This window comes from Argiope bruennichi, chromosome 2 (genome assembly GCF_947563725.1).
Source record: "Argiope bruennichi chromosome 2, qqArgBrue1.1, whole genome shotgun sequence".
NCBI lineage: Eukaryota > Metazoa > Arthropoda > Arachnida > Araneae > Araneidae > Argiope > Argiope bruennichi.
In genome coordinates this window covers 43,312,938-43,338,682 of record NC_079152.1, presented here as the reverse complement: position 1 = coordinate 43,338,682, position 25,745 = coordinate 43,312,938, and the positions used below count along the sequence as shown (strand labels likewise).

The 25,745-nt window shown below is 28.0% G+C and overlaps 1 protein-coding gene across 1 annotated transcript in view; it reads right to left on the bottom strand.

The window, feature by feature from the left end:
- Nucleotides 1-25,745, bottom strand: part of LOC129961646 (Kv channel-interacting protein 4-like) — a 287,185-nt gene that overhangs the window by 68,550 nt on the left and 192,890 nt on the right. Inside the window, exon 5 of the mRNA XM_056075172.1 lies at nt 952-1,014. Within this exon, the coding sequence (XP_055931147.1) occupies nt 952-1,014 (63 nt within the window). The remainder of the gene's footprint in view (nt 1-951; nt 1,015-25,745) is intronic.

Below are 25,745 nucleotides of genomic sequence, written 5' to 3'. Positions count from 1 at the left end.
GAGGCACCTGCTTAGTATAAAAGGTCAAGGTAGGTGACTACGTTCGGAATGAATCATTAGAAAAGTTCTGTAAAATACTAACATTTTGAATTTTTATATTAAACAGATTGAGAAACATCTACGAAGCAAAACTGTGTCACTTCAAAAGGGAAGCGTTTTGAAGATTGGAAAAAAAGTCTTGTGTTTATTTGAGGGGGAGGAGGGTCAAATGCTTTGTATGAGAGCGTTTTGGAAATTGGAAAAAATTGTCTTGTGTTTGTTTGGGGGAGGGGAGTATGAAATGCTTTGTATGAGTGTTTTAACATGCCCACCAAACCGTTCAGTGATCAGAATGGTCACGGATACGGGGGTATGAGACAGCGTTCTGTTCTGTATGAGTGTTTAAAAATAACTTAAGAAATATATAACTTTTTTTGAAAAAAGAAGTAAGTTATATTCAATCTAATCTTTAAATACAGGGTTTCAACTGATAAATAGCAATTTTTAAAATATTTGTTACATGATAAAGACAATAAATGTTCTTTTAATGAACAGATTGTTTACTCTGCTGTTCAAGAACTGTAGAATGTATTGAGAAATCATTGTACTAAATTTGAACAAAAAATATTAGAGTTTAATTTATGAATTTAATAATTAGGTGATTTCAATGATTAGGAATGAAATTTTTACCAAAAATTATAATTTTCGAAAACGTAATTTAAAAATATAAAATTACATTAAAAATAAATCTAACATTCCATAGAAAAAGCATAAAAACAAAATTCGATCGATTTTTACAAAGAAAACTGTTAAAAAATTAAAACTATATATTTTCTCTAAAAATTGACTTCTCAATTAACTTTTTTTCACATACTTTAATTTATAAAAATAAAAGTGTAAACATTTTTTTTTCATTCTATATAAACTAAGTAAATACATTTTTCAGGTTATAAAAGAAACTATAAGTCTTACTTTGGAACATATCTCCATAAATTCGTCCATGGTCACAACGCCATCTTTATTGATATCCATTTTCTAAAAAAGAATTAATTTCTTAGAAATTACTCCACAACAGTTTTTTACATAGAATAACGAACTTCAATATTTCAAAAATGTTCAGAACTTCAATATTTCAAAAATGTTCAGAACTTCAATATTTCAATTTTTATTTTTATATTAACGAACTTCATATACTATTCTCCTAAAATTATTAGACTTTCATTTTGAATCTGAATATGGCGAGTTGCTTTTAATATTTTCAATTAAAATTCATGACAAGAATTTGGAAAAAAAAACTGTCTTTTGCTATAAAAATGTGGATGATAATTAAATGTAATTTAATGATGTTGTTAGAAATTATTTTTTATTCTTTATTTAATTTTTTAAAACCAATCCATTATGCAAGAGTTGTTAGTTTTACCTAAATGAAAACTAGAAAAAAATCTCATGTTTAAATACATGAATTCGATGCGATCATTAAAAATAATGCACATTTATATGCAAAATTTGGGAATTCCGAAATGCTACATTTGACTTTGAAATATATGTTGTGTCTAGTGTCGTTTTTTTAAAAGGGAAAGAAGAAAACTTCTCTTGTCAATGTCTTTATATGGCAAGAAAAACAAAGCTTAAGGTGATTAATGTATTGTTGAATAAAACTGAAATGACGAATCAGGAAACATCATGCCAAAGATTACTCTTAAAAGACTAATAGTGCAATAATCTAATTAATCTCAATGTAACAATTAATTTCATTTCAATTAGTAGATCCAATTAATCTTGTTCTATTAATAACATTTGTCAGTAGATCGTGTTTAGTAGAACCAGCGCTTAATATCGACAGTGTCTGGAAGTGAGCACTTGGTATCGAGTGCAGTTCAGAAATGATGCATGTACTTTTCAACTAATTACTAAGCATGATAGCATGCATGTTCATATCAGGTCAATGGAACATGCATGTTCGCAATTAAAATCACTGCTTCAGTGGATAATTACTTTATATGATATGCGCTAAGTCACATATACTATCACATATACACATACTTATAAATACTGATTCCACTAACACTATCTTCTGATAAAAATTAGTTTACTACTCTGAAGTGTTTCAGAGGAATCAATGACACAACGTTACTCGTTTTATGCCTTCTGTTTCCCAGAGTGTTACACCACTGTTACCGTTAAAGTATATAATGCAGTTATTTCATAGAATACCTAGTTATTCCATGAAATAACTGATCGTGTCCGTTAAAGTGTGTAATATGTTATTAATTTGACACTTTAACTAGTTATTCTATGAAATAACTAGGTATTCTATAAATTAACTAAGGAGAGACAGTTAAAGTGTAAAATAACTAATTTATCTAAAATGAAATTAAACTAATGATAGACAATTAAAATGAAAAAGAAGCAATTTATCTCATTTATGCAGCGTATAAATGGTATTTATGGAAACGTACCATAAAATCATTTGTTACAACAAGGATTACTAAAATGACACTTGGAATTAGAAAAAAAATTATTTCTAAAACAAAAACATTTTTTATTTCTTAAACAAACAAACAAAAACATAAATGCAGTAGGGGTGGAAGGTAAATGTATTTGTCGTGCGAGATATATGATATAGATTATTTTACATTTTAATGGGCTGCAGATCGTTATTCTATGAAATAACTAGTTAAACCATGAAATACAGGAGAGTTTTACACTTTAACGGACACGATCAGTTATTTCATGGAATAACTAGGTATTCTATAAAATAACAGATTTCATACTTTAACGGTAACACCACCACTAAATACTTTATACCAGATTTCCCTTGACATAATCAGCCCATTCCTTGACATGTGTCAACAGAAATCAGAAAATTCAGCTCATTGGAATAATGCCACTAAAACCTCAATCTCCTTTTCTTTGGGAGCACCTTATAATTTCATATTTTTGTTATAAGATAAAGAAGTGTTTAACATAGTTGAAAACATCTTGTGTGAGAATGTGAGTAATTAAAACAATTAGGAATTACATTGTCAATAATGAAAACAACTAGGAATTACAATATTATGAGATTATAATGCTCAGTATTCAACGATATTATACATTATTGAGAATTTTGTTTAGTATCATACAATATATGAGTGTTTCTAGAGTAGAATGTAGGATACAGTTTTCAAATTTATATCAATTTTTTTGCATGGATGTTTGTGAAAATACTGTCAAGGTTCCTTATTTAAGACTTTACAATGAATATCTGCTAAGATCTTGGAGTTTTTTGTCTTATCAATGAATGCCAAGCAAGTTCATAAATTCCTATATGTTATTAAAAGATATATACACGCTATTATTTAAAAATTGCATTCTATTTTATGCTTTTATGAATCCTTAACTGAATTTTTTGTGAGTGTATTTTGATAAGCTTTTCATTGATGATGTTACCAAAATAAGTTCTTCTCCATCAGGGATGTCTTCAGGGATGTTTAATGGTAGATTTTTTTCTAAAAAACTCAACAAGAAAATATAAACATTTGTAGAACATTATTTTCAAATATTCTTTTAGAAATGTTTGCATCTATTTGCTTTTTTTAAATACTGTTAGGGTTCTTGTAATTGTTTCAATTTTTTTTTGAATTTAGGAATCAAACTTTTAAAGGAAAAGATAGAAAAAACCATTAAATACGAAAAATAAATTGATTAAAACTGCAGCAGGAAACAGTAGGAAGTATTTATTCTAATGATTGTTTACAGTTGGACCTGATTTTCTATGATCCTAATTTTGTGAAATAAACTAGGCACTTATTCTTTTTGAACAGAATCCACAGATTACATTAATAATTTCAATACATATCATTCTTAATAGTATTTATCAAGAAATATGAATATAAATATGGAAATGCGATAGTTATAATAACATTACATATATTTCTGTAGTAACAAGATAAATGTAATTGGCATGTTTCTTTACAGTTAAAACGTCATTAAGATGTATTGTAATATCATGCCTTGTTATATACTTTGTTTTAAATGTAAAACAGACATTTCAAATATAGGATGTTGACAGATTGCAATCGTACATTGAAACATTGAAATATAATGGAATATTGGAATAAAATATCAGAAGATTGGAAACTAGTAACCATTAACTGAAAGACTCAAAAGCTAAATTCATAGAAAATGTTTGAAGCGAGAAGAATTGGAAAGCAAAAAAAATCTAATGTCTTTTTATCAAATATTTTGATAAGTATTATATGGAATTTTCGAAATAGAAAAATTTAAACAAAGAATTTGACATTTTATCATTATATCATTTTTCAAAAATATGAGGATTACTCTCTATCCCTACGCCGCCTATTAAAAAAAGGAGAATTATTTAACAATTGTAATCAAAAGAACTTTACATAACTCAATATATTGTTATTGCTAAATATTTTTCACATTCCTCTATAACATTTTGAAAAGTTGAAGAAAACAGATATTTTTAATATGACATTTCCGACCAAAATTATTTCCAAAATTTATATAATTGCCATAAACAACTTCTTCATTATAATTTTTTATTCATATTTAATATTTCGTTAAAATCTCATGATAGATTGAATGAAACACACGCAAGGGTTTTTTTTTTCACTTCAATATGTTTTTGTCTCTGTGCATTATGTCTGAATTCTCTATATTTTTATTTACTAGTTTGACTCAATGTTTGCTATTATTTTATAAAATGCATGAAAAATGTTTGAGAATATATTAATTGATAATTATTTTAAATGGCAAATACTTCAGTATAAAAATGAAAACCAAATCACACATCAAAAGTTACACTTGAGAGAAGGTCAAAGAGTAGTGCAGGAAAAAGACTGAACACTCTTTTACAATAGATTTAAAAATAATTATATTTCGGTAAACATTTCATTCAGATAATGTTTATAAAAAAAATAGCTAACATTAAGTTAAAATGGGGCTTACAATAGGAGCTGAATTGAGGAATGCTTTTAAAAATGTCAGATTCAAATCTGTGTTTTATTTTTAAAAAACAATTATGCTACAAATTCTATTTTCAAATAATAGAAAACTCAACTTTAAAAAAAACTCAGAGGTTTAAAATTTTATTGAAAATATTTCCCTTTCGTGGCAAATGTAATAACATTTAACTTGTGATAATGCTAGAAAGAGACGATGAAATAAAAAAAATCTATTCGTATAAAGCAACAAATGTGTTGTTGCTCTCTTCGTACCATGAAATACTCCTTTTATAGTATTTAATTGAATTAATGATTGAATTAATAAACAACCTTTTGTTAATTGCGATATCGCATGTTCTCTTATCATGGTGCACGATAAAAACCGGTAACCGTTTTTCTGGATAAAAAGTTATTTTTGGAATTATATTTACTAAAATAGTACTAACGGTAAAATAATACTTTATTGAAATAAGCATTTTTAATTACAATACATATATATTTGAAAATTCAGTTTAAGTTTACTTTATTTTACAGCAAATCGGATAGATTTCAATTTATAGCACAGGTAAAAGGTGATGGGAGTGTATTGTTTTTTTCTCTTTACATAATAAAAGCAGTAATAAGTAAAGTATTTGCATTATAACGCTATTTTTCACTAAATAAACAACATATTTATTGAATTAACAAACATCATTTTGGTAGTTGAGGTATCGTATTCTCACTTATCATTATGTAGGTCAGAATCCTGCAATCTTTTTTTTTTATTTTCATAAAGCGTTATTTTTTAGTTTCTGTTTTCTAAAACAAAGCTAAAAGAGCCACACCTCAATTATATAAATTATGAAATTTTGAAAATTAAATCTAAAATGTTGTTTTATTTTGTAAAAATGTGCTTATTTTTGCTTTTTTTAAAAAAGCCAAAGAAAATTCACTTCATTTTAATTATTTATTAACAAACGCTATAGTAATTGCCATTATAATTATAAAATTTACTAAAAAATAAAACGAAAGGAAACTTTAAGTATTAATAAGTTTATTTCAATTATCACATTTCTTTCGTAAATAATAGACTGGTGATTTAATATCTTATAATTCATATAATTTATATGAGTAATAAAATTTAAATATATACTTCAAAAATAACAATAATTTAACAATGTAGTTTCTAAAAAACTTCTTCCGGAAAGTTTTTCGAAATTCAGATATGGGTTCCCTTTTCTTTCTAAACAGGATGACAAACTCATACAATTCAATATTTTTTTTATTGGTTTTCAATAAAATAAATGTTTGAAAGTATATATGCATGATATTTGTTACTTAGATTTAACAGCGAATTCGTAGATCGATAATAAAGTTTGATTGATAACATTCAGAGGAAATCTATCTATTCGAATAGAAAACTTGATAACACAAAAAGATAACGTCCATTACACATAAATCCATTACATATAAAATCCATTACACAGATCTACCGTTAAAAGAATAAATTCTTATCAATTTTTGAGTCAAATCTATCAAATGATTGACCATCTGTTAGTCTGTTCATTCATATGTATATACACTCGATCATTTAAAAACGCATTGATTTATTAAATGAATGAAATTTGGCATGTGATCTTATGACTGAAAATGTAATTCAGTGTCAAATTTCGGTTTCAAACAGTTTGGAAAGATGAATCCAAAATACATATTATCAGGTTGGATTTAATATTTTACGCCTAAGATCTATATTTCGTAATTATTACTCGCCAATACCATACAGAATTCTTATCAAATATCTCCAATTTTATGCAGAGAGGGGGGGGGGTAGGGGGGGGGAGATAAGATGCTAATTGGAGATTATAAGTGAGATTTTCGGAGATGACACTCTCTCTGCTCTTCTTTTGAATGTTTTCCAGTCATATGGGCTTTTTTCACTTTTTTTTTAATTCAGCATTTTTTTAAATTTCAGCATTTATTCCCACAGGATTCGCAATAGCAGAAAGTCAACCCTTGGTATAGGCTACAACATATTTAAGAATTAGTTTTAATTAAAATTAAATTGTGAATTACCGCCTTTCGTTTCGGTTAGATTTGGTTGCTTTTATTTACTTGTCGATTATAGTAACGTTTGAGAGAGAACGTGAGATAAACCTCTAATTTAAAATGGATATTTGTAGTAATTTGTCTGTTCGTTTTATTTGCTTGTTGATTATAATATAATTTTAAAGTGAAAGAGTGAGATAAACCTAAAAACTATTAAACAGACATTTGAAATAGACGTGAAGTATGAAAGCAGCTGAAAAATAATTCTTTCAGTCTTCACTTGAATGCTAATTTTGAAAAGTTTAAATGAATGATTTTTGGTATCTTTAGATGCATTCATTTACAGTAGTAATTTGTCTGTTCGTTTTATTTGCTTGTCAATTATAATATAATTTTAAAGTGAAGGAATCAAATAAACCTAAAACCTATTAAAGAGACATTTGAAATAGACGTGAAGTATGAAAACAGTTGTAAAATAATTCTTTTAGTCTTCACTAAGATGTTAATTTTGAGCATTTTGAAAGAATGATTTTTGGTATCTTTAGATGCATCCATTTACAGTAGTAATTTGTCTGTTCGTTTTATTTGCTTGTTGATTATAATATAATTTTAAATTGAAAGAGTCAGACAAACCTGAAAACTATTAAATAGACATTTGAAATAGACGTGAGGTATGAAAGCAACTGAAAAATAATTCTTTTAGTCTTCACTGAGATGTTAATTTTGAGCATTTTGAAAGAATGATTTTTGGTATCTTTAAATGCATTCATTTACAGCCACAATTTGTCTGTCTGAGTCAAATTTATTTTTAGCAATCAATCGATAACACTTTTAGAAAACCGGTTTGTTCACGGCATTTTGATAATAGTTTAAATCTCAGATTTTAAAGAAAGATTCGAAAATATGCAATTAGCGATAAAAGTCTTATAAACATTTTTAACGATATTCATTCTTTACAAAAATATCCTTCAGTCAAAGTTAATAAATGAATAAAGCAGCAGTACATTATCGAAAGAATGATTTGCTAATTACTGTCAAAAGGATAATTTCGCGAAGCGCATAGATACAGAAAGAAAGTGATTTGTTTTGGAAACAACAAATAGCTTTCATTAGGCACTTACTACATCACTCTTACTTAAAATGTGACGTTTTTTTTTATTTGCAAATATATTGTAATTTATTGCAATTTCCGTCTCTGTAATTTTTTTTTGCTGACTTTCATTTATTATGTTACATACTCTTGCCAAAGGTATTGCGGAGTCCTTTCATTTAGTTTTATTTAAAATGTATTCAAACCTTTATCTGCCAGACAGAGTTAAGAACAAATTAAATATACTAGTATGTCATAATAATGAGTTAAAATTTAACTTCCTTCACAGAAAGACATTTTGTTGAGCTTCACTAGAATCCAGCTAAAGTGATATTATCTTCTATATATTCTATATTAAAGTTGTTATTTCCCTCCACTTTGCATTAAATTATAAATTTTAAGAAAGGCTGTGACAGCCACGAATGCTCAGATTTTTATTTTTAGATTCCAACACATGTGCGTAGCAAAGTAAAAAAAGCCAAACAGATATGGTGAACAGAAGTTAAGAAATGCTTGCTTGAATATAGCTTTTTTACTGAATTTTGTGCGATCTTTGATTTTTCTTTTTGGCAATTCATCGCTGGCATGCGTTTAATACACAAGTGACAGAAAATCAAATGTGCCTTAATTGAACCAATTGAAACCAAGATTTTACATAAGAAATTTTATTTATTTCCATCATTGCTTTTTTTTTTAGTTGTGCTTACAGACATGTGAAAAGAAAGAGCAACAGGCGATTAACGCCTAAATTTATATGATATGAATCTACATTTCAAATACTAAATCTATGGCCCAAATTTTATCTATCTAGCTCTTTATATATTGTAGTTATTGTGTTCACTTGTACTCGGATAGATAAATAGACATAATATATCTGTTTATTTTTCGCTTTTCGTATATTTCGTTTCGTTTGATAGAAATCAAAAAATTTGTTTTTAAATCCACGAACCAAATTTCATTCATTTAACTCAGTGTATTTTTGAGTTATTGTGTTCACAGACAAAGGGACAGACATAGATCCAAAAATATGTTTTCAGACTCAAAAAAGTCTAAAACGCGGCAATTCATTTGTGTGTGTGTGTGGTGTGTAATTACAATATTTTCCCTTTATACTTGTCGTATCTAGAAAGTAAAAAGAATACTTTTAATGCATATTTGGTTTGATTTACAAAGTAATAGTAATTCTCATTTGTCCGATCGATTTCGAATATTATTTACAATTACGCAATGATTACGATATGTTTCATTTTTGTGCAACATTTCATCGATTAAAATTTGTTTTTTTTAATGGCCGAAATTTTATTCAATGAAGAAAAGGCTGAGGAGTTGTGGTATTATTTTTATCGAAAATATTAGTTTTCAATTTACTTTGATAAAATAATAATAACAGCTTCTTAAACAAATTATGGAGGTTAGATTTTCTTTCAAATAAAAACCGAACGCATGAAATGAACAGTCTTACGCTTCGCTTCAACTTAATATGTCCGAAAGATTATCGTGAAACAAAAGCAAGTGAACCTCTTATCTTGCTTTCTAAAATGCTATTTCCAAAAATCTGTTTTTAGTATCTAACAGAAAAAACAGCTCTATCTTAACCCTTTAAAGGGCCATTTTTTTCTAGTCATATTATGATAAAATATTTTTAGGCTTGAAATTAGAATAAGAAAAGCGATTCATTTAGCTTATTAGATAAATTTAATTTGATTAATTAATTAATTTGGTTAATTAATAATTAAGTAACAAATCAAGACACATCATTTAGTCTGGATAAAGAACTAAAGCTTCTAAGTTTCTGACTCACTAAAAAAATTTGTCAGAACTTATGCCAACCTACATAATTTCATACAAAGATGGATAAATTTGGTGGGAAGCATACTTCCCACGGCCCTAGAAAGGGTTAAATTGAATCAAATTGACAAATAGTGAAACATTTTGATTCTTTTAAATGGCTAAAAAAATTTCTACTTTTATTGCCCTAAAACATATATATTTGTCAAAATTTCTCTACTCACAGCAGATTTCAAAAAAAAAAAAAAAAAAAATCAACTGTTTTGTAGTGTAAATATCTTTTAAAGCTTATTTTTATTTCAAAAGCAATCAGTTCAGTGTTTTTATAAGCGTCATTGAGTTTCATTGCAATCATAAACAGACAATAAAAGCCTCTTATTGAATGTGTTCTTTACAAAAAAAAAAAAAAAAAAAACTCTTTGGCAAAGATGATTTAAGATAGCCTGTCCAAAATCATTACTTACGAATAAGTATCTTTTTAGACTTAATGGATGAATATAGATTTTACACATTTTTATTTCTTAACCTATTTCATAATTCTAAAAATGGAATGTTGTGATTGAGTTTTCTCTGATTCATGAAAGTTTGAGTTTTGAAATTTTGGACACTTTTATGTTTTCGATAATAATACACCGTATTAATATCTTCGGATATTAATTATCACTTGTTCTTTTAATTAAAATTTGACATTGTATGAGTTGTATTGTATTTCTAACCATTCCATATTTTACCAATATTTATACTAATGAATTATATAATATAAACCAGAAAGAGGAAAACATAAAACTAAGTCTTCATTTTAGTTTATTAGTAAAAGAGGGCTTTTAAATATCGTTTCCGTTGATCTTACATTTGTTGACTTTTTTTGTTTACAATTTTTAACTAAACCTAAAATATGTATGTCAGGAGAAAATTAACTTTTCTCCAAAAAAATGATGAAATATAGAATATTCATATTTTTTTTTAAATTAAAATGTAACCATTTGATGTAGTCATTCATATTTTTTAATGAAAAAAAAAGTACGAAAAGCAAAATAAAAAACTACAATCAAATATTTTTTACAGATTTATTTTCATTACGAAAACAACGCATTTCAGTATATTTTACATTCGAGTTATTTTTTAAAAGCTAAAAATTCATAGAGATATTTAAATTTCTTTAAAGTTGCAATATTCTATTTTGGCATTTATTTTGAAATACTGTAATCTATTTGATCATATATGGAAATATATCAATTTAGCGTATTTAATCTATTTTTCTTATCGGATATACCTGCATGGAAAATGAAATGCAACGAAAAGAGCTTTGAATGCGGTGGTATAATTTTTAAAAAGATGCCAAATGATTACGTGACGTTTTCCTAGTTTTGGATATGCAGTGAGCAACGTTGCCACAGTTTCCTTATTTGCAGAAAAAAGATTGTGCTAACGAGTGCATTTCCTCTTAAATTTTTTTAACCCGTTCGAGACGGCACATTTTTTATAGAGATGCGGAATAGCAATGATATTCACATGGTATGCAATCCTTCTTGATTAGTCTAAGTAGAAGATAGATAAGTTTCAGAAATTTATCTCAAATGAAGGAATAGGAATAGTTTTGTAACAATATATAACTCTAAAAGACATGTAACTAAAAAATGAGGAAAAATAAGTTAATAAACTTCTTTGTAGAGCCCTTAAATATCCATGTCTTCGACCCATCGAAAACCAGAGGAAGTAATTTCCCGAAACTTTCTCGCCCACTCGCCAGTAAAGGTGCTCATTTCCTCTTTCTCTAATCCCCTTTCCACCCAATAAAATTATAGACCGTTAGAAAGGCTATGAATATCTTACAACGCATTAGCGACCGATAATCATGAAATATAAATCTTCGGCGTGTATCTAGTATTTTTACTGTATCTATTACGAGAAGGTGTATTTTGGATATCCTTTTTGTCAACCGATACAAAAATATGAAACATTACTACAATTCTAGTCACAAGCTAACATATCAAATTTCATGAATATGTTATCTTGTGATGATTTATTGTGTTTTGATGCATGCGTAAGTACAAGCCGAAAAATGGTCCTTTTTTGTCGAAGTTGGCTCAAAATATGATAAATGTCTATATTTTAGATGCTAATATATGTGTACCAAATTTTATATACATTACTGTTTTCATTTTACAGTTATCGAGTTCACATGTACTCGAACAGTTAGACAGATCTACTTTTTGAATGGATTTTGTCCCAAATTTTATAGAAATCTACTTGGTCTGTTGGTCTTAATTCTATTTACCAAATTCTAGCCGACAGACTCACTTCTTGAATGGATTTTGTTCCAAATTTTATAGAAATCTTCTAGGTCAATTGGACGTAATTCTATCTACCAAATTCTAGTCGTTTAATTGAAAGAGGCTTTTAATTATTAAATTTATAGACAAAAAACATAATACCAAAATTGTGTTCTTCGGATTCTGGGAGGTTTGAAAAGTGGAAATTCATCAAAATTATGAGTTCGAAATTTTTGACGAATTTCTACTATACTTTATATTTTATATATTAAAAAGTAAGTAAAAAGGAAATTTTAACAGTTCACTTGTTACTATGAAACTTAGGATGCTGTGAAAAATTGGATGCTTTAGAAATCCAGGAGTTGGAATAATCCACTCCCACCTTAACACTGACTGGCCTCGATGCATCTGAAACCATCAATTCCCTTCCTGAACGCCGAGTTCAATCAATCCACTCCTTTCTGAGGTGTCGATTTCAATGTATCCGAAATCATCCTTTCATTCTGTCTCGTTGGTTTCGATATATTTCAAATCATCGATTCCTTTCCTATGCGATTGATTCGATTAATCGATGTAATGATAGTTATACGTTGGTGTCATCTTACATAGGAACTATACTTAAAATATAGTCAAAATGTTTTTAAATGCAATACATTCCCGAGTTTCCGGCCTAATGTGATGGAAGGTCTAGCCGGATAACAAAAAAAGCCGGAGTTCTATAAACTAATTTCTTTGCCCACCAGTAAAACAAGACAAAGTTTTTATACTAAAACTCACTGTTACAATACGCATTTTCTCTCTTCTTATTGAGTACTAAGCCCTCTATTAATCTTAAGCCACGTATAAAGGGAACAAGGCCACGTCCCGGTGAAGCAGGTGTTGGTAACGTGTCGAATTAAAATAGAACACTCTGTGCTGGTAGTTTATTTATATACTGCACTGCAAGAATTTATTAGAGAAAAAGTAAGTTAAAAAATATAAATTTTTCACATTTTATCATGTATTCTGCACAATTCACTGTAGTATACTTAAAAAAACACTAAGCATACTTCAAGAACGCAATACAAATCCTGTACGTACTGTGCAATTATAATCAGGAACAGCGGCAACAATTGAGGTCCGTTACACACTGACAAAACAATGAACAAAGTGCAGAACGCTGCTCTTTTCCACTCACAACTTGTATTTTGCACAACAGACGCCCGCTTCCAATTATAATCAGGAATAGCGGCAACAATTCAGGTCCGTTACACACTGACAAAACAATGAACAAAGAGCAGAAAGCTGCTGTTTTCCTGTCACATCTTGTATTTTGCACAACAGACGCCCGCCTCCAATTATAATCAGGAACAGCGGCAACAATTGAGGTCCGTTACACACTGACAAAACAATGAACAAAGAGCAGAAAGCTGCTGTTTTCCTGTCACATCTTGTATTTTGCACAACAGACGCCCGCTTCCAATTATAATCAGGAACAGCGGCAACAATTGAGGTCCGTTACACACTGACAAAACAATGAACAAAGAGCATAACGCTGCTGTTTTCCAGTCACAACTTATATTTTGCACAACAGACGCCCGCTTCCAATTATAATCAGGAAAAGCGGCAACAATTGAGGTGCGTTACACCCTGACAAAACAATGAACAAAGAGCAGAGCACTGCTGTTTTCCTGTCACAACTTGTATTTTGCACAACAGACGCCCGCTTCCAATGCCTTGACAATGTTACCCTATGCAATGCCTTGACTTTCTCAATTAATTACTATAAAGAAAACTAGATCGGATAGTACGGAACCCGGGTAGTCGCGAATTGGATACTCGGGAGTCTATTGTATAAATCTAATGTTCCTTTGGTTTGAACAGATTTTATACGTGAATTCACAGAGAATTTGTCATTCCATTTAACACGGTGATAACTTTTAAAATAAACCTTTAATGAATGTAAAAGCAGTATAAAGTTATTTAATTACGTCTCTAACCAACAGGACATTTATATCGATAACATCTCATTTTGACATCAATTCTTATCAACAATACCATTAATTTACAAATTTAACTCGATTCGTAATGGGAATCTTAGCTTTTTATAAGCCATGACTACCGCATTTGAGGCACACAGTAATATAGGAAACGTATTTCTGGAAACGCATTCATTGCTAAACAGTGATTACGTCCTGTCCATAAAATGCCAAGTACAGAAGGTGAACTTCTGAAGAAAACAATGAGTTAATGAGAAGTTCTGACAACGCTACAGCATTAAGCTGTAATTCTTTTCCATGTTGCCAACAGGAAGAATAAAAAAAAACTCTGATGAAACGAGAGTCGTTTTCTTACAGTTAATTCTTGTTCCACGCGAGAGTAATTATGTCATTATTTTGGCTTAGCTGTTCCTGTTTTTTACCACAGAAACAAAAATGGCCATTTTTTTGTTGCTTTACTCAGTGTGCAGAATTTTTATTCTAATATTAATGGCTTTCTTTTCCTCAAGGGTTTTCCGAGCGACACATAAATAACCATTTGATGATGAGCAACTTTTAACATTTCTCTTTTAAGAAGTTATTTATTTTTTTTTCCTTTTGACATAAGGAAAAACTTTTGGTACGCATAAATATTATAGCTTTCATATAGAAAACAAGTCATTTATAAGTCAATTAAGCAAATATAATATAAATAATCATTTTTATCAATTTTGGTTTTTTTTGTCATAATCATTATGACAAATGTGACCTCATTTTTATATATTATTTGCCACCTATCCCTCCCATAGAATTAAATTTGTTTTTTAAAAATAGTTTGAAATAAGACAGAAAATGATCAGGATAATGAAGATAAATTCTGTGGAATTCCTATTCTTTTTATTATTCTGTAATCTAAAAAGTTCTAAAATCTAATTTTAAAATTGTTCGAAAATAAAAATATAATCATACATAATTTTTCAAAATTAATTTTTTTCACGGAGTGTAAGTTATTTTTCTTTTCCATTCCGATTATTAAAAACAAAATATTATAAAATAAATATTTAAAATTTTTATTAATTCTTTTATATCTTAATATTTTTATCATTAGAAATTCAGCGAGTGTAAAGCTTTGCATATATATTACTTAATGAAAACCCTTACTAATTTTTCAACAAATATATTTCTATGTATTTAAATACAGAAGACAAAAAAAAATTATTCTCTGTCTAATAAAAGCAAAAATTTAAAATACATTTAACTTGAAAATTCTCGTAAATTTACATTTTTAATTTGATTATATATTTTTGAAATGATTAAATACAATTAATAAATATTTGCTTTATTTTACATTAAAAACAGTTGCAGTTTACTTTAAGCAGCTTATATTGTCTGATGACTTACATTTTAATACTTGAATGGAATGCAAATTTAAGAAGGACTTAGAAAACATTGAATTTAGAAATGAATATTAGTTTAGTTAAACATACTAAATTGTCTATACAATCTCATGTTTTCATTTTTAGCCTGCTACATTTAATATATGAAATGAAATATACAATTCAACGTTGAAAATAATTTTCAAGGGAATTATACTATTTCCAAATAAAATAATTAAAATAATATATGGAGGTAATTCATTTTTGGATTCATATGTGTTAAATGGAATTATCAGCTCATGATAGTTCTTGTTCTTTAAAAGACATTAAATAATACATTATTCCTTTCAGAATATAATTTTTCAGTTTCCCTTTCCAAATGAAGTGATCAAGTAGCATTTATATCTCAATGTTTCAAAGAAATAATTTGTTGTACGACGATTAAAACACAAATGTTATAGATTTTCCATCTTTTATACTTTCAATGAATATAATGTTGAAACAAATTAATTGAAATCAAAAATTTGTAAGCGGATATCTTATTTCAATACATCATGCATCTATCTCTGGCAATTTCTTCAAAATGAATTTGGATTAATATTTGATAAATATTTATTCAGTTTAGATTTAATAGGCATTAACTATTTTATAATTTATAGTTAAGCATAATATATGTTAATACTTCCAAAATTTCACCGATGTTTTAATGGAGACAAATTAATAAACTTCCAAAGTCAATGGGTTTGTACTCTATGGTCACAGGCCAAAAATTAAACAAAAGGGAAAAAAATCAGCAATAATTTTGTATATTTTACCACCCAGATTTAAGGCTTTAAGAACTTCATGGGCTATTATTGATTGATTGACTTTAGTGTATACGATTTGCAGAGGATCAAAAGATGATTGAATTGAGAGTCTGGTTAGTTCACGTTATTCTAAAATAATGACAATAATCAGGGAAAGTAAAAGTAGATCCTATCAATTTCTTAATCTTGATTGAGAATTTCTTTTCAAAAATTATTGCTAGAAATTACCTGATGTGCAATTTTCCATTATTTTTGTTCTGCTTATGTGTATAATCCACTATTATGATAAATATCGTCAGTGTTACCATTTTGAAGTGCAATTAAGTGGCATTGATCTCTCTAATTCAAGTGAAAATTATACTTCATCTAATCTTCCTTTTTGTGACATTTTTTTACCCAAGAAATATAACGGCTTAGTGGAAAAAAAAGAAATAATCACATTTCATTCATTAATTCTTCTTTTGACTCTATCAGTAACTAAGCGGTTTCTTTAACAGTGAATTAGTTTCATATATGTAATAGCTTTAATTACATTAATTTCTAATATATTCCTCATAGTTTTTGCTTCACTGGAGTTTCACTTAATAGGTTTTTGCATCGATTTCAGTGTGTTACCAAGTAAAAACACAGGTTGTTTAATTTCTGAAAAGGTAAATAGTTCATATATGAAAGAAAGGATAAAAAATATTGACACTTATCAGGGACATGAATATGAAAATATTTATGGAGATGGATACATTTGTAAAATACAGAAAGCACAGAAAAATTTTCAAAAATGCGAGGTATATGGAATGCTTGCTATCGCTTTTAAATAGAGCATAAGGATCTATGAACCAAAGAAAAAGCTTCAGACGGTATATCAAGTACCAATGACGTAATGTGGGACATTAATTTCAGCACGGTTCATAGGGCTATTTTCTAAAAAAAAAGTTAAAGAAAAGCCTTTATGTTGAACAATGTATGGGCAAATCTAAAGATCCATGAAATCTGCCCCGCTATTGTTCAACACGAATATTTTAATTTATTAACAAATATCTTGATGGAAATTGGTCATATATAGTCGGAATATCTATTTTCAGTGCAATAACTATTGGGCCTATTATTTTGATACTATAGACCAAATCTGACTATTGTTTTAGCAACGACTGCGTTTTTGAAAAATCAAGAAATCCAACAGTCGTAAAAAACTGCATTGTAAAAGCATGCATCGGCAATCCATACATTCAGGCATAAGCTTATTCATTCATTCATCTTGAATAATATCATATCAAATATTTATTGTAAAAGTGCGTGTAGCATCTTGTCTTTCTAATTCTATCTAAACACTTGAAAATGATGTTCCCACAATTGCAGTTTTACGTTATTTTTATTCATTTTTGCAGAGCTTTAGAAATTGGCAAGCTGTAATGAAATATCTAGCATATTTGTTTATCTCGCCTGAATTTGATTATAGCCTGAATTTGAGAGATTAGAAAATAATTATATAATATAGGAGAGAGAATACATTTTCTCCAGTATGTTTACTACTAATAATAATAATTTGCACTATACTTTATTTTAAAAATTTACTTTTTAGTTGTACATAACAATCTCTATGTATATAAGTTTGCCTCAGAAATCTCTCTTATTTCTTAATATCGAATGGCAACAGTCAAATGTAAAAAAACTATCATACGAATTTCAGATTTCTTCATTTAATATTTTCGCAGCTGCAGAATTCATCATTTCATTTAGCTAATTAATAGAACTGCTAAATATGGTTAAAAATGTTCTAATATTTGTTTCGTTATTTCCTACAAAAATATATTTAGTCAGAGGAACGAAGCTATAAAAGACATCAAGAAATAGGCTTCAAACAGAAAGTTTAAACGAGCTCAAAAATAGGCTTATTTGTCAGCAGTTACGGCTTGCTTATGGAAATAGATGTTCATATCTTCCAAAAATAACCTTTGTACTAATTAAAGACTAAAATAAATACCTTTTTAATGATACCAATTTTATTTCTGTATGATTTCCTTCTTACATTAAATGGTATTTTTAAATTCGATTTAATTAGCAGTCTGTTTTGAAATGTTATAATTGAATTCAAACTTATCCATCCAAATCATTTCAATCGCATGTCTTTTCCATTAACTCATTAATAGGTTTTTCACCTCTGCTTTTATATCCCATTTATGCGCTTTTTAATAGGGAATAAACTGATTAATTTGAATTTTTTTTATTCATATCAAATAACAAGATAATTTATTTAAAGAAATGCATTATATATTAATCATTTAAAGCCTCAAAAGTCAGCACTTTCTGCAAATAATCTGGTTACCAATAACGACTAGTACTGAAATATGTCTTGAGAGAAATTCAATAAGAATTTTTAATTTGCCTCAAAACTATTTCAGGCGTAAAACAAAAATGCTTTAATTTTCATGCTTATCTTTTTTTGTGTGAAAGTTAATGCATTTTTTTGTGAATATTCTTATTTTTTCAAATAAAATTACTTTTCTAATTTTTAATAATAATGTATGAAATCCACTAAATTTTTTATAGAAAATTTGCGAGGAAATTTCAGCCAGAATAGTTCATGCCTGAATGAATATACTGAATTATAATGCATGTTTTTGTAACGTGTGTTTTGGCTGTTGCTGGATTATTTTTTCATTATCATTCCATTACATTCAGTTAAACGGATAATAGAAGATTAGTGAAAAATGTAAACATCTTTGAAAGCTACCTGCACTTTAAAAAATGGGTATTTTTGGTTTTGAAAGTAGGAAAAAAATCAATTACTGACTTCAAAATTTAGAAATTCGTTTAAGTATTAAATGAAACAGAGAATGTGCCGTAGCTTTTCAAACAGAACTCTTTTTTCCGCATTTTAAGATTATAATAATGAAACTTGATTCTTTTAAAATAATTTTTCTAGCAAAATGCTAATTTTCTTCTTTTTTCAATTAGATAATCCCCCTAAAAATAAAAATAAAAAGAGGCATTGTCTTTCTAAAAGGCATAAAAAATAAAGTTAGTCTTCCTGAAATCGAGAAGAGTTAACTTTTTAAATTAATAATTAACCAGAGTAAACTTAATTTTTTTAAAATTTAAAAATGCAATGTAAAATAATCTCTATTCCTCATACATAAAGAAAATGGTTGCATTTTTTTTAATTATTATTTAAGGAATATTTCGAAATCGCCACAATAATGTTAAAAATCTCTTAAACTAAATTTATTATCAAATGGTATTAAGAAGCTACAGTTTCTTCAAAATTTTTAGAATCAGTTTCTCTACCAATGAAGTTACAGAATTTATAATAAATTAGGAATTCCTTACTCTGTAATATATCATATATCTTTCATAAAAAATCATCATGAGATATTTTAATGAAAGGTTTATTAAAAAGGAATGAGCTTGAAAGACCTTTCTTATGTTCGAAATTAATAAATATCCAATTAATAGGTATTCTCCATAGACATGTGCCAATTCTACATATAAAATATTTAAAATGTTTAATATAAAAACGATTTACTTACAAAAAAATTCCATCATTTAATATTTCAATGAAGATCTGATATTATTTCTCTTTTGTACTTTTTGATAAGTCTTAACAAATTTATAAGATTAATAATCATACTGAAACATTTTCCGAATTTTTCTTATGAAATGACAAAACTTTTCTGAAATATCATTGCAATATTTTCGTACTTCTAATGCCAATGCATAATTTCTCAATAATGAGCTTAGAATTAATTTAATTTTGAGAAGATGAACTTTGACTGAACTAGTACTTTCTCTTTTTAAATATGCACTTTTAAATTCATTAATTTGTAATAAAATCCAAATATAAATAAACTTAACAACAAAACAAAAATCAAAAAAAAAAGTGAAAAGTAAAAATATTCCCTTTTAAAAAAATATGTAATAAATAAGTAAAAATAGTTTCATAAAAAAAAGTACAAGCAATTTCATAGGTTCTTATTATTTGTGTGGTAAGGGTCTTACGGTATTTCCTTTGAAAAAAATGGGAGAAATTATAAAGGAATTAAACAAGATCTACAACAAAACACGCTTGCTTTTGAAGTAGTAAAAATAGTAATTTATTTGTTTTAGTATACAATTATAAGAATTAATTTCTGCGATTTAAACTTCACTGCTATTTGCTGAAAATCTAATTGAAATGAATTATTAAAATATAAAATTATTAAAATAATGTATTTTCATCAAGGCTATATAAGCAAACAAAATTTTAAAGCTCCAGCACATCAAAAAAATGTGTGAAAATTTCATTACAAAATTTTATCTGTATTGAAATAAAACACGATGGATTAAATAAAAAGATATAAAGAATAAAATGGATTTATTTTGTAAGAAAGAATTTTTTGTATTAAACAAATCTTAAATGTCAACAATAATATAATTTAAGAACTGAAACTGAAATTCAATTTACGAAAAGATGTAGGGATTTACGATGAAGCAAAAATCAATTGCATGATTGAGATGAAATAGAGATAGCTGTTTTCAAAAAGGATATTTGACTCAATGAATTCTAATTCAGAAGTGTTAAAATGTTAAATATGAGGGAAATTAGTATAATTTGATTTCCTGATTGAAAAGAAATCCATTAAAAATGTATTATTCTGTTTGCAAGAATATTTTAGAAAACGAAATCTCAAAGTTTGATTTTTTTTTAATGGACACATTTTTAACTTGAGAGCATTTTCAGTGCATCTTTAAAAATATTTCATTAAATAAAAACTTTAATCTAATTAAAATGGTTGCATGTTTTTCAAGACAAGTGTGTGAGAGCCAACACCACAGGCGATACCAAGAAACAAAAAAAGAAAAAAAAAAAAAAAACCTGCAACTCCAAAAACAACTTGCACAAAATATCCAATTACTTTAATCCTCCGCTTTTAAAACTTAGAAACCACTTTAAGGAAAGTCTTAAGCAAACTTGAGACGAAGTACTCCGGAGGTCGGGCGCAGAGCAATTTATCATCACCTTTTGTCAGACAACATGTTGTCAGGAGGCCCCCAGAAATATTTCTTCGCTGTAAATCTACCCACATTAAACCCGCAACTAATATCGTATTCCATAATTGAACGCCTTAGTCGAGTAGATGACAGATCAGAATAATTTCAGTGGCTTTTCCTTTCTCTGATTGATTCTTGAAAAATGCGCCACCTGGTGCCAGGCGTAGGAACCCTTCGCTTCATTTGAAATTCACGCCCCGGTGCTTACTACAGTTGCCAACTCTTTCTTCCAACTGGTTACATTTATTTTTGCGGGGTTTCCGGAAAGTAATGGATAAATTAGGTCATGCGTTAACAGTTTCGGGGCAGCATTCAATCCGAATTCTACTAAGTACACAAGAAAGTAACATGTCAACGGACTTTTTAAGTTTTACTGTTGTTGTTGACTATATTGAATGAGACTGGATCGTTGCTGCCTTAGAATTTATTTTTCTTTAGCTTATGATGGAAACACACACACAAAAAAAAATGGCTTAAGGGAAGATATTTTTTAATCTTAAAAACAGTGCTATTGCTTGTTTCTTGCTGTCTAAAAGGAATCATTTCATTTTAAACAACGAGATATATACATGCATATAACCTTAAATGTGTATACATATGTGTATGTTTGTTATTACATTATTTACAAATGGCTGGGCAATTATTATGAATTTAGTACCCGGCCTTTTTATTAGATAAATAATAATACTACAAGAGTAACTCAACATTTGTTGGGGGTAATCGTTTAAATATTTGTAATAAATAAACTAATTAAAATGAAATTTGAAAAAAAAATTAAGTGATTTTGGTAACATTTGGAACATATTTTTCTGGAAAGCCACCCAGAAATGCTATATTATAAATACTGTTGATTTCTGAAGATAGATTCCTGGGGTTCAAGTGGTGGTAAGGTTGTCTAAGAGATAATCCTTTATATCCCCTTGATATCGCTTCACTCATGCTTATATTTTTCATAAATACCCATTTTGCTAGATGTTATTAAAAGAAACGCAAAGAATGTATTTCCGACGGATTGGCAGCTAAAGTCAGTAATTAATTTTTTTAATTACCAATCAATTGTTATTTTAATTAAATAAAAAAATTCTGGTTTCTGGTGAATATTCATCTAATCAAACATAAGAAAAATTGTTGATGAATTAATTCGAAATATGAAAGGTTAAATTCATACAAGAAATGCATTAATTGTCACGAAATTTGTTTCACATAATCCAAACAGTCGAATTAAAAATATGATTGAATTGAATATTATATACAGGGAGGGGGGGGGACTTTGGGATGATGACTAACTTTATGGTATGTTGGTCATCCAGTCAAGTCATTTCAATATTATTGAAAGTATCAAAATGTGAAAAGTATACATAATAGCAATTTTATTCCTTCAAGTTGTTAATTTGGCTATCCAAAATAGGTTTGTATTAAATTTTGCACTCGGATATCACAATGGAAAAGGAAGGGAGTGCGAGTAACGTTGAAACATCGGCTTTTCGTATTTATATAAAAAGCTATTAATCTGAAATGACAATAATAATAAGTATTAAAAATATATATGAAACGAGCCGTAGAAAATTTAAAATTGTTTAATTATGCCAGGACTAAATTTTAAAAAATATAAATCTGGAAATTCATTTTTAATTTCAGACTTATTTTAGGAATTCCACTTCAACTCATATTACGTATTAAAAATTTCAGATGGATACATGTCTTATTTATCGGAATCTTATTTGGACGAAACAGGATTGTAGAATTACTTTTCAATTTATCCAAATTTACGAAACCGAAAAGATTTCGACATTAAAAAAAATTTTCTTCGATATCTGATGGTATTATAGTTGTCGGTTTTCAGAAAAGAAGTGGAAAAATTGCAAAAAAGATTTCTATAAAGTGATTAATTCCTGAAGACATTTAATAGCATTCGTGAGCTTAATAGTACATGGACTGAAACATCAGAAAAAGTTTTAGACATAATAATAGAACAAAAAGTTAACTTAAATTCCAAGTTTCAAAATCTATTTTTTTGTTGAAAGTCATCCATTAAAGTGGTACAAGATAAATTTTAAATATGTTCTATCAATTTCATCAGGGAGTCTCAAAAGTAATGTTTTTTTCAGAATGCTCACATACCGAAATTTGCACCCAGCAGTTTACAATTATTTTTAGAATTTAAGTATTACATGCAGAATAATATCTCATTTCGTATTGGAAAATCGTCAAGATTTCGATCGTCCATTTCAAGATGTGTTCATAAATACGCCAAAAGAAATTTTGTCAATCAGAGGATTGTTTCATTCTAAATTCTACTGAAGTTGCTCAGAGAAATTGTACATCTGAAGGACACTTCAGGATTTGTGCAAAAACTTCTAATTATCTAACACTTGAAAATAAATCCAGAAATATTAGACCAACAGCTATACATTTTGTTTATTTCAAAGGGAATGGGGAGAAGAATCCAATATTAGCTTCTGAGAACTTTGCGGGAAAAATTAAGGCACTCTAAAGATAACGCAAGGTGAGCATTGTATAAGCTATAAAAGTGTACCGACGATCTAGAGAGATTCTTCATTAACTAAACAAATCTTTGAGTGGAAGATTGCAGAACCTATGTAATCTTTTTTTTTTTTTTTTTTTTTTTGATAGAAGTGAAGGTTTATACAAAACTCTGATTATCGGGAACAATTGTTGGATATCGATTAAATAGCCGAATCAATTGTAAAATAAAAATTGTTTTAAAAACATGATCAATAGAATTTTAAAGGTTATTCAATTCGAAATCGGATCTTACGACCAATCTGTTTCTTTTGTTCTTTATTGTGAATTGTTGGAAATGATTTTCACTTATTATAAAAGGAACTGCCTTGTTTTGGTCAATCAAGACAGATATCTTCTAAGAAGGAACAATACTAAGTTTTAAGAAACTAAAATGACCCAATGTAAAATAGAATAACTATAACACATTCAACGCTACAGCGGAGATATCTCGCCTTTTAGATATTCCAGTTACTGATTTATGTGTGGTAAAATTGGTATGTTATGCCAATTTAGATAAGTTGAATATTCTAACACATGTCTGAAGAAACCTTCACTTTTTTCATTTATTTATTTATTGTGTAAAAATATCAACAACGAGAATTGATATTTATATTTTCTTGGAGCTTGTATCTAATTCGTCCGTAGCGAGGAATATGTTAAAGAAATTGGAATTTCAGTATTTTCATCATATAATTTAAATTCTGATTTGTTCAGTATGTCGGTTTATCGTATTTTTCATTCGAAGCATCTTTTCATCGATGTAGGTGCTTTATGAATATTGATGAAATTACGAATATTGTTATGAATACATCAGGGAAATGCATGTGTAGACTTTTTTCCGTGTGTATCTGTGTCCAAATTACTAAATAGCATCAAAAAGGGATAATTCAAATGACATAAAGATTGCAAAAAGCTATAATTTATCATGAGCCATCCTTTATTTACTAATTTTTTGTTGTACTTATACCGATATGATATTTGATTTGAAAAAAATGCTTTACACTAGAACCTGTGAATGAATAAGTAAATAAACTACACTCTGATGTCTTGCATCAATTTGGAAAGGAGCAACCTAAGCGTAACTTGAAACCTCATGTTGTTTACCTGTTAGATGATATGAGCATTTAAATGAATTGTGAGAATATGATATCAAGCTGATTAATTCCGTAGGGTGGGCATGCTTAATAAGGTAAGCATAGGGAAGTAAGATTAATAATAGTAATGATAAATCATCAGTACGGCTAATTAATTTTAACTAGAGTAAATTTCAGATCATAACCGGCTAACAGTGATTTTCTTAAACATGTTCAACGACTCTGAAGTTGACATTCATCTAACAAATTCAAAAATCTAACACAAAATAAAATATCTAATGAAAACTAAGTCTTCACAAAAACTGAAATTCAAATATTATTCAATTCAAATAGTAAATATTATTAATTTGAAATCTGCTTTTTCTCTATAAAATATACTTAAATTTCAGAAGGAAATTATTACCCACATTTTCAGCAATTCGTTGCATTGAGACGTCAAATCAATTTCTGACAAAAACAAGTAATATATATATATTGTAATATGTTTGAAAAAAAGTTAGCAGAAACTTCGTTTTGTAAATGCATTATTAATGTAAATTTCAATGCAACACTTACGACAAGAGTCTAAAAGCACTTGCTACTTTTTGATGATAACGATGAATGTCTTTTTCCACTCATAGATGTAACCGACATTTGAGAAAGAAATACTTCCTTTTTGGACAAAATAGTTAAGAAAATGTTTCATCACCTTTTCATTAAAAGTAAAAAATTAGGCTGATGGCTTAAGACATCAGACGGAAAATTAAAATTCCTGGTATTAAATTTTCGGTTCATGGTATATAGTAAAGATGACAGAATTTCCAATAATAGAAATTAGCACGGATAGGAAACTATTATTTTTAAATCAAAATGC